The sequence below is a fragment of the Leptidea sinapis genome, chromosome 2 (genome assembly GCF_905404315.1).
Source record: "Leptidea sinapis chromosome 2, ilLepSina1.1, whole genome shotgun sequence".
Lineage (NCBI taxonomy): Eukaryota > Metazoa > Arthropoda > Insecta > Lepidoptera > Pieridae > Leptidea > Leptidea sinapis.
In genome coordinates, this window is record NC_066266.1 from 4,729,731 (window position 1) to 4,742,543 (window position 12,813).

At 34.4% G+C, this 12,813-nt stretch overlaps 1 protein-coding gene across 4 annotated transcripts in view; it reads right to left on the minus strand.

The window, feature by feature from the left end:
- The window catches only part of LOC126976460 (dentin sialophosphoprotein-like), a 30,197-nt gene extending 21,803 nt beyond the window's left edge, over positions 1–8,394 (minus strand). For 3 of the 4 annotated variants that reach the window (XM_050824793.1, XM_050824802.1, XM_050824783.1), the window contains exons 1-6: positions 8,303–8,393; positions 5,206–5,241; positions 3,181–3,213; positions 2,656–2,679; positions 1,538–1,570; positions 101–145 (exon numbers count right to left, since the gene is read on the minus strand). In XM_050824793.1, the coding sequence (XP_050680750.1) occupies positions 101–145; positions 1,538–1,570; positions 2,656–2,679; positions 3,181–3,213; positions 5,206–5,241; positions 8,303–8,359 (228 nt within the window). In that variant the 5' untranslated portion in view covers positions 8,360–8,393. Of the gene's footprint in view, positions 1–100; positions 146–1,537; positions 1,571–2,655; positions 2,680–3,180; positions 3,214–5,205; positions 5,242–8,302 lie in introns of all 4 variants that reach the window. The other variant, XM_050824813.1, reaches the window with a different exon arrangement.
- Positions 8,395–12,813: the final 4,419 nt, after the last annotated feature.

Genomic DNA, 12,813 nt, shown 5'->3' on the forward strand with positions numbered 1-12,813 from the left:
AAGGATGTTAAGTCACATTTCAACCTAACATTTTCAGCGAAATAATCTAACGCGAAGTCTCGTGTAGATAAGAAGCTATCAATCAATATTGATTACATACCTTTGATTTATCGCTGCTGTCGTCATTTCTATAATAATATCTTGGCTAAAATAAATGAAAAACATATTAAGTACATTAGTTATTAAACTAAAATCATTTTATATATTATTATCTATATACAGGATGGTTTTTTGAGAAGGGCGGTGATGGCCAAGTCGGAAATTACGAGACTTAGAGAAAAGTCGTGAAAGGAGTCATGCCCTCGATTTATAAGAAACCAATAACTGCATATATATAAATATTTAGTTTTTTAAAATTTCTTCTGACGGAAATCGACCCGAATGATTATTAAAAATAATTATACCCTATATTATTGGACCAATGGACTCTGTTGCTGATAAGAATCAATCTTTGCAATGAAATATATTACTAAAAATGAAAGGAAATACCAAAGTTTTTGTTTTATTGTTTTAACTCAAGAAACTCACTGAAGAACACTCACCTCCTATTCAAACTAAGGTTATTAGAGAGACATATAAACTTATGCATTAGAATCAAAGAAACCATTTTGAGCAACTTATTAGTTTGGTAAAAGTGAGATATGAAAAAAAAAAGTTTTTCTATTTCCTTTAATTTTTAGTATTACATATCTTTGTAAAGATTGATACTTATCAACAACAGAGTCTATTATCTAGGGTTCAACAATACAGGTTGTATTTTTTTTTTGAAAAACCATTCGGGTCGATTTCCGTCAAATGTTCAAGAAGGTTCAAGGCATGACTCCTTTCACGACTTTACTCTAAGTCTCGTAGTGTCCGACTTGGCGATCACCACATTTCTCAAAAAACCACCCTATATAAAGCAAGCAATACCAAAGAAATGACAAGACGGATGGAAGGAATAACTGGATGTGAAAACCTTGAAAAACAGTTCAAGGAAGTTCACTTTAGTTATACCTTGTTGAAGGTCCCTTAAAAACCGCACCGTGGTCGAATTAATCCAGATGTTGAGGACTATATCTATGTATGGTGTAATATCGCAACAGGAATCAACTCTTCGGAACACTCTCCGTGATAAATGCGGTCGAAGGCGTACAACGAAGTAAAATTGTCCTGGAAGCACCAGGCCTTTTTGCGACGAATTTCTTGCCTCGCACAGATACTTAGTGGAATCAATTAATTGTGGAGCATAATCTCTACGAACCCTGTCACTGTAGCGCACTTAACTTTAAAAAAAATAAATTGTAAATCCATTTTTTGCTATCCAACGCGGTTATGCTGCCAGTATTCTTCTTACGCTTCCACGTAATAATAGTTTTTTTTTTAAATTTATGTAGTCATAGTATTGTAAATATAGTTATAAGATTTGTTTTGTTTGAATAATAAACTTCTAGCTCTAAAAACAATATATAGTTTGTGAATTTCTATATAAAAATAAACCCAGTTTAACTGTGGGTTAAAAATGCACTTACAGAAAATTAATTAAAATGTTACTTACGTCTATATGATCGTTACTTGGAGCGTCCAATTTCTAAAAAATATTAAAGTTGATCAGTTTATGTTTACGTTTTTAATAAATGCAGTTATCATAAAAATAATGTTATTTTTTATGGCAATAAGGCTCGAGACAGCAGAACGTTTAGCTGGTGGTAATTGATACGGCCTGCCCATTACAATGCCTCTGAAATGGCTCTTCGTTCAGGACTCTTGAAAAATTCCAGAAATTCTGAGTGGCACTACAATTGCGCTCGTTACCTTGAGACATAAGTTGTCAAGTCTCATTTGCCCAGTAATTTCACTAGCTACGGCGCCCTTCAGACCGAAACATAATAATGCTTACATAGCTAGCATCCTGTGCAATGGAGCTTCCCACTTATTGTCGTGTGTAAGGACTACAGGGTTCGGGAAACATCTGTGTAAACTTCTTACTGCCAATAATATATATAATACTATATAAATCACCAATACCACACTCGCAGCTGTATCTATATTGTTAAATTATAACGCTGAATGTTAATTTGGAACACTCAAACACTAATAATCAAACGGCGCGTTTCACATCTTATTTATACCTTTAAGGATTATTCTCAAGTGACATTACAGTGTTAATACGTTGAACAATAGACAACCAAATAAGTTGTTTATTGAACACAATAATTATTTTATACTGGACTTTAGGCTTTGAGACATTAGGTGGATATTCCCGTACACACTGCTTACTAGCTACTATGTAATATTAATAAAATTCATTTGCACACATTTAAGACCTCTTGAAAAAGTACTTTATTTAGATGTAGATAATCATTTGATTACAGCATTTGGTGATTGATATAATATTAAGATCATAATATTATTAATATTTAGCCCCGCATATTCAATCCCACTCATATCTGCCTGAGTGTAAATTTTTGAGTGAAACTTATCAAAATGGGTTGTATTAATTTTACTGGATGCCACAAAAACAGCGTGAAACATTACAACTTTTTCTCCTAAGACAATCCACGTTAGTCAATCGTTGACCGACTATTTCCAATAATGCCCACATTGCTTAATCCGGCACTGCCGTAATACTATTAAAACATTAATAACATTCTTGAAATTTTTAAATTTACTTACGTCATCAGCATGGTCATCGACAAGCTAAAGAATAAATTAACAAAAATTAAAAAAATCCAAAATATTTTTTGTATTAACATAATATTATGTGTACCTATATTCATAAAAATAAATCACATGATATGTTTATTTAAAAAAAGTAATTGTCGAACAGAAACTGGTGAACAACATGTTAATTTACATTAAAAACGCAATAAAATTTATACAACAGGCTGCATTTAGTGCTCGACCGAAGGTCAGCGCTGAATTCGGTCGAGCGTAGCTATCTACGCTACAGTTCAGTTACAGACCGTTCAGACCGACAGTTATAGAACTATGAAAACATATGAATGCGCTCAGTCCAGCGCTGATGAATTATCACTACACTACACTCGTAATCAAGTTTGCTGTCAGCTGATCAGCGCATACGCTACGCGCTACGCTCGACCGACGACAGCGCAGACCATAGATCGAGCACTAAATGCAGCCTAAAACAATGTATCATTAAAATATAACAATGCCAAAACATAATATTATATAATATACCTTTATGCTAACGCTTTTTAGTCTTCTCCGACTCTGTTTGAAAAAAAAAACAAAAACGATTATTTATTTAAAGTAAAAAAATGTCACAAATACAAAAAGTGGCTGAGCATTTGCGCTGAATACTTACAACACTGTCTTGACCACTTACGCTGAGATCTATATAACGTACTTTGCTCAGACTTTACTTACGTAAAACTTAGCTGAGTGTGATAAAATGCGAACTTTAATTTTGCATTGTTCTGTCTTAGTTACAGCACCGCATAATTTCTGCTATCAATGTCTATCAAAATGAAATCCACACTCTTTATATTGGACGTTCGTTAGCTTCATTCGCTATCTCAAACAGATAGACGTACAGACCCGCCCAAATGTAATAACAGTATATTATGGCTGAGAGCATCATAAAATAATTTTAAATGTTATCAATTTGTAATAATTTAATATCTACTTTTGTAATCAGAGTACATATTAGTCTGTAAAGTAATATTAACTTCACATATATTAATACTTAATACAACAGTATAAAACGACGCGGAAAGGTCTTTTTAAATTTTTAGAATAATAATATACAGTGAGTTTTTTTTGTACTGGAAAATAATAGAATAATTAATATGTATCCAAAATTCAAAAACCTGCCGAAAGTTAAGGACATATAGCCACACTTCAAGTAATAGAACAGTATAAAGATATAGGAGAGTTACTTGCGACGCTTCTTCTCTCTCAGAGCGCCATTTGTTTCAGAAGCCATAGTAGTATCTAGTATATTAGAAATGACATCAAAAAGTATTCTAAAGGAATCAATTTTGAGAAAATAAATGCCTTTTTTTTATAAATACAAAAATATTGACGACGCAGTCGGCGAAGCTAATTTAACTCGGAAAGCGACCAGTCTTGACGGCCACTCAATAGATTTGTCAAATCAAATCAAATCAAAATATTTTATTGCAAGCCACATTATAACAAAAGGGGCATTAGATAGGTAGTCAATATGTGACATGTGTTGCCCTGCAAGGGCACAGCAATGTTTTTTATAAAATAAATAAGTTTTAAACAAAATAATATTTAACAGTAAGAATACAGATACAACTATTATTATTAGTATAACTATTTGTTTCTATATTATCTAAGAATATTATAATTGATTCAAAAAATTCGAGTAAGTCATACAAGCATTTTGAAAATAAAAACTTTTAAGGTCTCTTTTTGTCTTCCCAAGATTGCTTAGCGGCCGAGTAAATCTTGTATATGTCTGCGTGCGACGCACGGGCGCTCTAGTATGAAGTAATGAAATGGTATGTATACCTATTGGTGGTTACTGGCGGCGAGGAGAGCGCGGGGCGAGGAACTAGGGATTTATGAATGAAATGGTGAATTGTACAAAACTTGTTAATAATTATTTGCTACTGTCGTGGGATATTTATGTGGTTTTTTTCTTATGTGTTTAATAAAATAGTTAATAATTGTTACGATTAACAATAGTGCTACTTCCTAAAATAGTTAATAATCAAACGGATACTTCATTATTACCAAAAATAAATTTCAATTGTAAAATGTCTAACGTACAGTTTGTACCAACAACATATTTAAAGATAATCGTAGCCGTACTATCCTAGCATAGCACTCCTGCATCAATCGTATTTGTCGCCAATTTAATACACTTTCTCAAAATAATCAGCAACTCAATTTATTTCACTCCACATCGACCTGCTTTCGTCATAATGTCATTGACTCCCTACGTAAGGGAGCTAGTTTGTAGAAATTACTATTATTTTTGTTACACTACTTTAAATAATCTGTATGTCTCTAAATCTTTAGTACACGCCAGTTATTGATATTTTTGCTGTGTCTTTTAGTTTTAAGTCTCCTTGTTGATATTTTTACATTTGTGCATAAATATTGTTGGTTTATCGAATAAAGTAAAATAAAAAAAAAATGGTGGCCCGTGAATGGGTATTTTTAAATTGCGGTGTATTCAAATTACACACACAGAAATTACAAACAGGTAAATAATCATAATTTACTTACGTCTTGATCAAGTTGATCGTCGTTGTCATCATCGCGCTGTAATATGATAACATATTATTATTTAAAGTTATTCAATGAAATGAAACTTTATATTAATACAATTTCTTCATTAAAATTTCCTTAATATGAAGCTTAAATTTACACCATGTGGGAGCTTATTATTATATATTTGTATACATTTCGCCATGAATGATTGACCAGTTTTATGAAGTCTGAAAGTTGGAACAGCAAGTCTATTTCTACTTCAGGTGTTTATAATGTGATAATCACTATTCTTAAAACATTGTATCTAGATGTTTAACTGTCGAAATATTGATTTCTTTAAATAAATCTCTAACGGCCGTTCTCAATATTCAGTCTATCTCTTACTTGAGATAAAAATCGTAACTATCGTTGACTTTTCTGTCCCAATAAACTTATCGACGGCAACTCACCTTATCCGTACACGCTGTCTGCCAATGGGACGACGTACAGCTTCCAGCGATAGAAGTTTGTATGGAAAATTCAATTCACGCGTCCCAATATAAGGCAATTAGAATGACAGTAGAAGTTAGTAATTTATCTCTATCTGTAGATAGTATATTGGGAACGGCCGTAAGCGAATCACAAGGTCTAAATTTATACATTATTATTCTCAAGTGCTAGATGTCGGGAGACGGCAATGCATCAGCAGATAAACGATGGTATAAAAAGATGTTTTCTTATAACAATGTGGTTTTTTTGCAAGAATGCGCACAATCCCCCATTGATATGGAAGCAATCGACGTGAACAGTGTTGCTATAATAAACTGGTATTGTCGCCGTCAGCGCTGTGGACAAAGATTGTCGTTAAACCCTACAGCTTAAATAATTTATACGTGTAGATAGTCTCATGCTATTAGACAACTGATACAAAACAGGCCTGGAATACTTTAGTGTGCGTGACAAGCATATACCACTGGACTGGCGGCTGTCAAAGTACATTTGTGCCTGTTTGATATTCGCCATTTTGGAGCTGTTGGCCATGTCGAGCGAGAGTCTGCAGTACTAAAACTAGCGATGACATCCTTAGCAAACAGCGATAGTTATAGATACAAAAAGAAATTGTGTACTTTATAACGTTGATTCTTGAAGTATAAATTACACGGAAAACCAACGAAATTAATTCAAAATGCAAAAATACTTTAGAGTATGGTACGCTCCAACGCAGCCGTCAAATGCAAGATAAACGTGGAACTTATACGTCAAAATTAGTTCTCTGGACGTTCGCGAGTGGCGCAACAAATAGGCACAAAAAATTTGTTGTCAAACATAAGGAACAGCCTGTCCAGTGGAATTTATACAGGTCAGTGTCCTTCACTCGCGATTTGTTTGACACTTTGTCATAGTGTGCGTGAATTGTTCAAAATCGAGGTTAGTCCTTCTAGTTTCTTCTAGTTTTGTCTAACAGTACGGGACTCTATCTAGACGTATACATTATCTATGCCCAATAGTACAAAGACTATCAACGGTTGATGTTTTCGGTTTCTAGATCCGGTAAATAACCTAATCTAACTTCCACTGCACTGGATACATTTAGCAGTACGGCCGGATCAGTTCGTAGTCGCCAAAGATGGCAACTTCAGGAAGATTCGGTCTTTCGCCGTGTCTTTGTATGCATAGATAGTTGATACGTCTAGATAGAGTCTCGTGCTGCTAGACAAATGATAAAATTGCAAAACAACTGACAAAGTACACAAGTCAGAAGTGAAACCAGCATTGTGCATAAACCTCTAAACTGCATATGAAGTCCTGGTGCATGTTGCTAGAATGACATATGATTTCAACGACTATGAAAGACATTACTATTACCGCTACCAAATTTATGTTCTCCTGGTGTCTATGTAGTAATACGTTGTGCGCATGACGTTATTAAGGTACTCGCGTCATAAATATGACAATCTCTTCTTCAACTATGATCGACTGGTACCAAAACACTGTATGATGGTTACTATCCCATTTTCTCCCACTTTTCTTATGAATTTTTATGTGTCTGTCTCTTTTTACTGGCGCCCTTTTTCGTTTCATCGACTTTCAAATCACAACGATGCTAAAGAAATTCACTTCAATAGTATGCATATTTCTGTCAAATTCTTTGCCGGCTTCATCCTACACATTTTTGTATTTGTGTCTCTTACCTGTCGTTCTTTCCGTTGCATCCGGTTTGAAATCACAACGATTCTAAAGAAGTCTTCAAAAACAGGCCTGGATTATTAGATTAGTGTGCGTGACAAGCTACGTCTTAAACTCGCGATTCGTATGACACATTGTTAAATAGAGGTTAGTTCTAAACGCAATTGTTTTCGACCTATTCACAGCTGTCATCGTATCTAAACTTATAAATGATATATCATAAAAAGTACTAGATGTGCACTGAGTAAATACTATATGTTGGCGCTACATTAAACTTTATTTATAAACTTAATTGTAATACTTTTAAAAAATTCGTTAGATATAATTTTATATAGTTAGAAATAATTTTTGTTTTTCCATACGTGGTAGCTTTTCTAGTAGGCTTCATAAGATACATAATAGTTTTAAGGGTAAATTCTATAATAAAGTCCCAGCCACTGTTCAGGTATTATCTATAAATAAATTTAAATGTTTTATAAAAAAAAATGGCTCTGTCGTAAATCATATTACTCCACTGCTGAATATCTAAATGATCGGACAGCCTGGGACTAGATTGTGATTATTTTATATCGATAGAAATGTACAATATTGTATATTTTTATTGAAAAGAGCACAAAAAAAGAATGCTGGGAGAGTTTCTTGCGCCGCTTTTTCTCTCTCAGAGCGCCAGTTGTTTCCGAAGCGGTAGTAGTATATAGTAGTTATTAGAAATGACATCAAAAAGAATTCTAAAGGAATCAATTTTGCGAAAATAAATGCCTTTTATGCCTTTAATTAGCCTTTTGTTTATTCACATGTTTTAACTGTGGTAAAATAAAAATAAGTTAGCATGTGCGAACTCACGTATTTAAATAACGATGCCACTAAATCGAATCCAGCAAATTCTGACTAAGAGCCGATTCTGTATAGAAACACATGACTCTTACAACAGAAAAAAAATACTTACCGCAGGCAAAGCCAATACAGCGCTCAAACAAAGTCCCAAAACGAATATAGCCTTCATTGTACCCTTATAATAACTAAATACTAAATATCATGGCCTTTTATAGACATTCACCGACCATTGATAATTTTTGATTAATTAAAATATAATTTGATTACGCCGCGTATAATTTGGTCGTGTAGCAATTAACTTTGAAAACTCTAATGATAAGAAATACAAGGTGTTTGCTATTAAATATTATTGATGGAAAATTTTACCCAAATGTTTGGAAAGAGTATGAGGAATGAGCCGAATTTCGCACGACTCGCCACAAGTTAAGATATCATCCCCACCATCTGGATGTGTGGCGGTCCTCCACAGTGCGGTTTTCAAGGAGCTTTCTTCCGCGTACTACAAAGCTGTGGAATGAGCTTCCTTGTGCGGTGTTTCCGGGACGATACGACATGGGTACCTTCAAAAAAAGCGCGTACACCTTCCTTAAAGGGCGGCAACGCTCTTGTGATTCCTCTGGTGTTGCAAGAGAATGTGGGCGGCGGTGATCACTTAACACCAGGTGACCCGTACGCTCGTTTGTCCTCCTATTCCATAAAAAAAAAATCTGATATTAATTAATAATAATAATAAAAGCCTTTATTAATGATTTTCCATTTGATTTTCTACATTTTAGTGTTTACTTGATTATTTTATTATTAACTTTTATGTTAGTATGTTATAATGCATGCACTATGTTAGTTTTCTTCATAATTTTCAAATGGATCCCAGTTGGGTAAGGGCCTCCTCCATTCCTTTCCATTCCTATCTATTTTTTCTTTTGTCGAGCCAGTTAGTTCCGCCAATCTCTCTAATCTCATCGGTCTCTCCACCCTCTAACATTAATTACACAAATTACTTTTAAAAACAAAATTTATGAACGATGCGGGACTCGAACCCGCGAACTCTCGCGTTCCGTTGAGTGCTCTTCTACTGAGCCAACCGTTCGGGTGACGTGTTATATAGGTTAATAATAAATTTTATTGAAAATAAGCGGCGAGACGAGCACACTTTCAGCTGATGGTAATTGATACGCCCTGCCTATTACAATTTGCAGTGCAGCTCAAGATAACCCTCACTTTTGGGATTAATTATATAATGAAATTTGAAAACGAACTTTACAAACGATGCGAAACTCGAACCTGCGACCCGAGAGTTGAACAAGACATACAAGATTTATTAACGATACGTCACTCGAACGGTTGGCTCGGTGGAAGAGCGCTCATGGAATGCGAGGGGTCGCGGATTCGAGACCCGCATCGGTCATAAATTTTGTTTTTAAATTTAATCTGTTATACATATACTTTTTATACATTACCTAACAATCATAATTATAACGTTTTGATTAGTAAAATCTCTATGAGTTGCTTTTCTTTTATCCAATCTCTCTCTGGATAGACTGTGACAGCTGTGATAACGTGGACAACATAGCGGCTAACTGTTAACCTGTATTTTCAGCAAATCACGCACCCTAAACTAAAATGATATACTTACATATCGCGAGTGTAAGACGTAGGTTTTTATGCGCTGCCTGACAGTATAAATAATCTAAGCTCTCTACTCATGACCAAACCATCACAAGATACTCAGATCAATACCCACTTTTTTTAATTCCATCCCATCTATAAATTAGCTCAACGTAAACCGCAAATTAAGGGACCCCCAAATCGCAATTAACTGAATGCGGGGCAACATGAATTCAAATCGTTTAAAATATTCTATTAATTCAAACGTTTTGTAAACAGGTAGGAGATGGAGGCCTGCCAACGTGTGCCAACCGCCCGTGCGTTGCTTAGCAACCGTTGCTAGGATACTGCAGAAATACAGAGTACTATCACATAGACACCGTCCAATAAAATTAGTTTAGTTTTTATATAGACTTTAAAGTGAAAAAAACATTAACTCTTTGGACATAATAACTACTGAAATATATATACCCATTATTTTTTTTTAAGTGGAGTAAACATATTTTGACATATTCCAAAATAATTAAATAATAAAAAACAGACAAAGTAAACGATAATTCTGAGTCCTTATTGAATTTGAATGGACGCTATTTCAAATCGAATTGATATCAACAAAAACTTTATATCATACTAGTATAATTATGCAAATGTCTTGGTAATATAGTCTTCATGTATTATAAAAATAGCAACTTACTTAAGTATTGGGTAAGATTTTGCGCAAACAAAAATTCTGCGCACTACACAACTAAGGAAAGACTAACGTCCCTATTAACTAAAGACTGAAGTCCCCGCGCCTATTACCCATACTTTCGGTATGCCGATTTCCCATTGTCTTTGTTCTTATTTGAATAGAATTTAACTGACTTTTATTTTATACTTAATTCACTTACAAATTTACACAAAAAGTTAGTTCAAAATTTAAATAAAACAAAATATACAAATTGATTCACTATCGAAAGCATTCAGTGGTTATTGTCATAAATGAAAAAACAACGTTATACTTAGTTAAAATTCTCGTCCCATTTGTATATTTGTATTCGTTTAATAACAGTAAAATCTGAAAAAAAAAATCGTCAAGGCCTCTAATTTTTTTCATTAGTCTGTATTCTCTTCCAGACATGACGGCGCCGATGAAAATCCGCTTCAAGCCACCCGCTACCATGTTATCGATATATTGTCCAACCACATCGTACTCGGCGGAAATTAGTTCATACTGTAACGACATTTTTCTGATGACACTACCACGTCGTAGAGGTTATGGTAGAGGTGCTGTAATAATATTATTTGTCGGGATATTTTGTGTATGCCAGCTTTATCCTTATTTATATTTTATGCGATAATTATGCGATTCCCTGTGATTTTATCTTTAGTAAAGGGAAAAGGGAATCCGTTATAACATGTTATATAGAAAATAAAAACGAAATATGTAATACTTATAGGTAATTTATTTTGGATTAAATATCAATACGTAAATAACGTAAATTAAGAAGTGAAAAACAATTGAATATATTTTTAATCAAAATTATTTAATTTTAAAAGTTTTTTCTCTCCGCAAGACTGTGCCGCTCGTCTTCAAAATGCTTTTGGAAGAGATGCAACTTGCTTGAGCACCGTGAGGCGATGGTTTGCTGAATTTGAGAGAGGTCTGGTTTCTTTACATGACGAATTTCGTGAAGGGCAGCTTCACGAAATTCGTCATGTAAAGACCTCCTACTGCCGTGACTAACGAAAATAATGTGGCTACTGTTAAGCTGCTAATTGAAGAAAACCCGCGGATTACCTATGAGACAAATTAAGGACTGTTGGGGATTGGTATAAACCAAATTCAGAAAATTTTACACGAAGAATTAAAAGTTCGGAAACTTTGTTGTCGTTGGATCCCTCATAAACTGACAGCGGAGCAGAAGCGGGCTCGCGTGGAATGGTGCTCACTGATGCTAATGAAGTACGACCACGGACATTCTAATGCTATTTATGACATTGTCACAGGAGACGAAACGTGGATTTATTGTTTTGAACCCGAAATAAACAGCAATCTTGTAAATGGGTGTTTGAAAATGAGAACAGGAAAACAAAAATAAGGCAGGCGAGAAACGTTGAAAAAAAATGATCGCATTTTTTTTCTCAGCTACGGGTCCCATCTGCACAATTCCACTTAAAGATCAAAAGAGTGTTAATGCCGAGTGGTATTCTACCATTTGTTTAACCAGAGTGTTAAAAAAAGTTCGCGAGAGACGATCAAAAAGCCGCGTTCTCCTACATCATGACAACGCTTCTTCAAACACGGCCAACACAACTAAGTTATTTTTAGCTTCCGAAAAAGTACAACTCTTCACCCATCCTGCACATAGCCCCGACCTAGCACCCTGTGATTTCTGTATTTTCCCCAAAATCCAAAGATTTGATGAGAGTTTTCACTTTTACTTATTCCGTAGAGGCAGTGATAGCGTTCAATCAGCACGTAGAAAACATGCCTTCAGATCTGTGGTCCTCCTGTTATAAAAAAAGGTTCGATTGCATGAAAACATGTTCAAAATGTAAGGGAGCATATTTTGAAAAGCAATAAACATAATATTTATAACATATTGTTTTTTTATGTTACACAAAAGTTTAGTGTGACCTACGTACAACGAGTCAAAGTTTCTTAATTTTGTAATTGACTGACTGACTGACTGACCGATCATCACAGTTCAAGGCACTTCTAGCAGACATAGAAGCATCAAATTTAGAGAGTATAAATCGGCAAACACTTAAATATTTTGTTATGTTATCTAATTATGTAATAACTTAAGACAGAAACACCCTTATGTAGGGACTAAATATTATAGACTCGATCCTCTATGCTTGCGTCGTGTGCTGTTTGACACAATGCTACTTCATAAAATAGTTAATAATGAAACGGATACTTCGGTTTTTATTCGTTTTATTAATAAATTTCAATTGGAAAATACCTAAACGCACAGTTTGTACCTACAAGATATTTAGACATAATCGTAGCCGTACTAACCTAGCTTATCA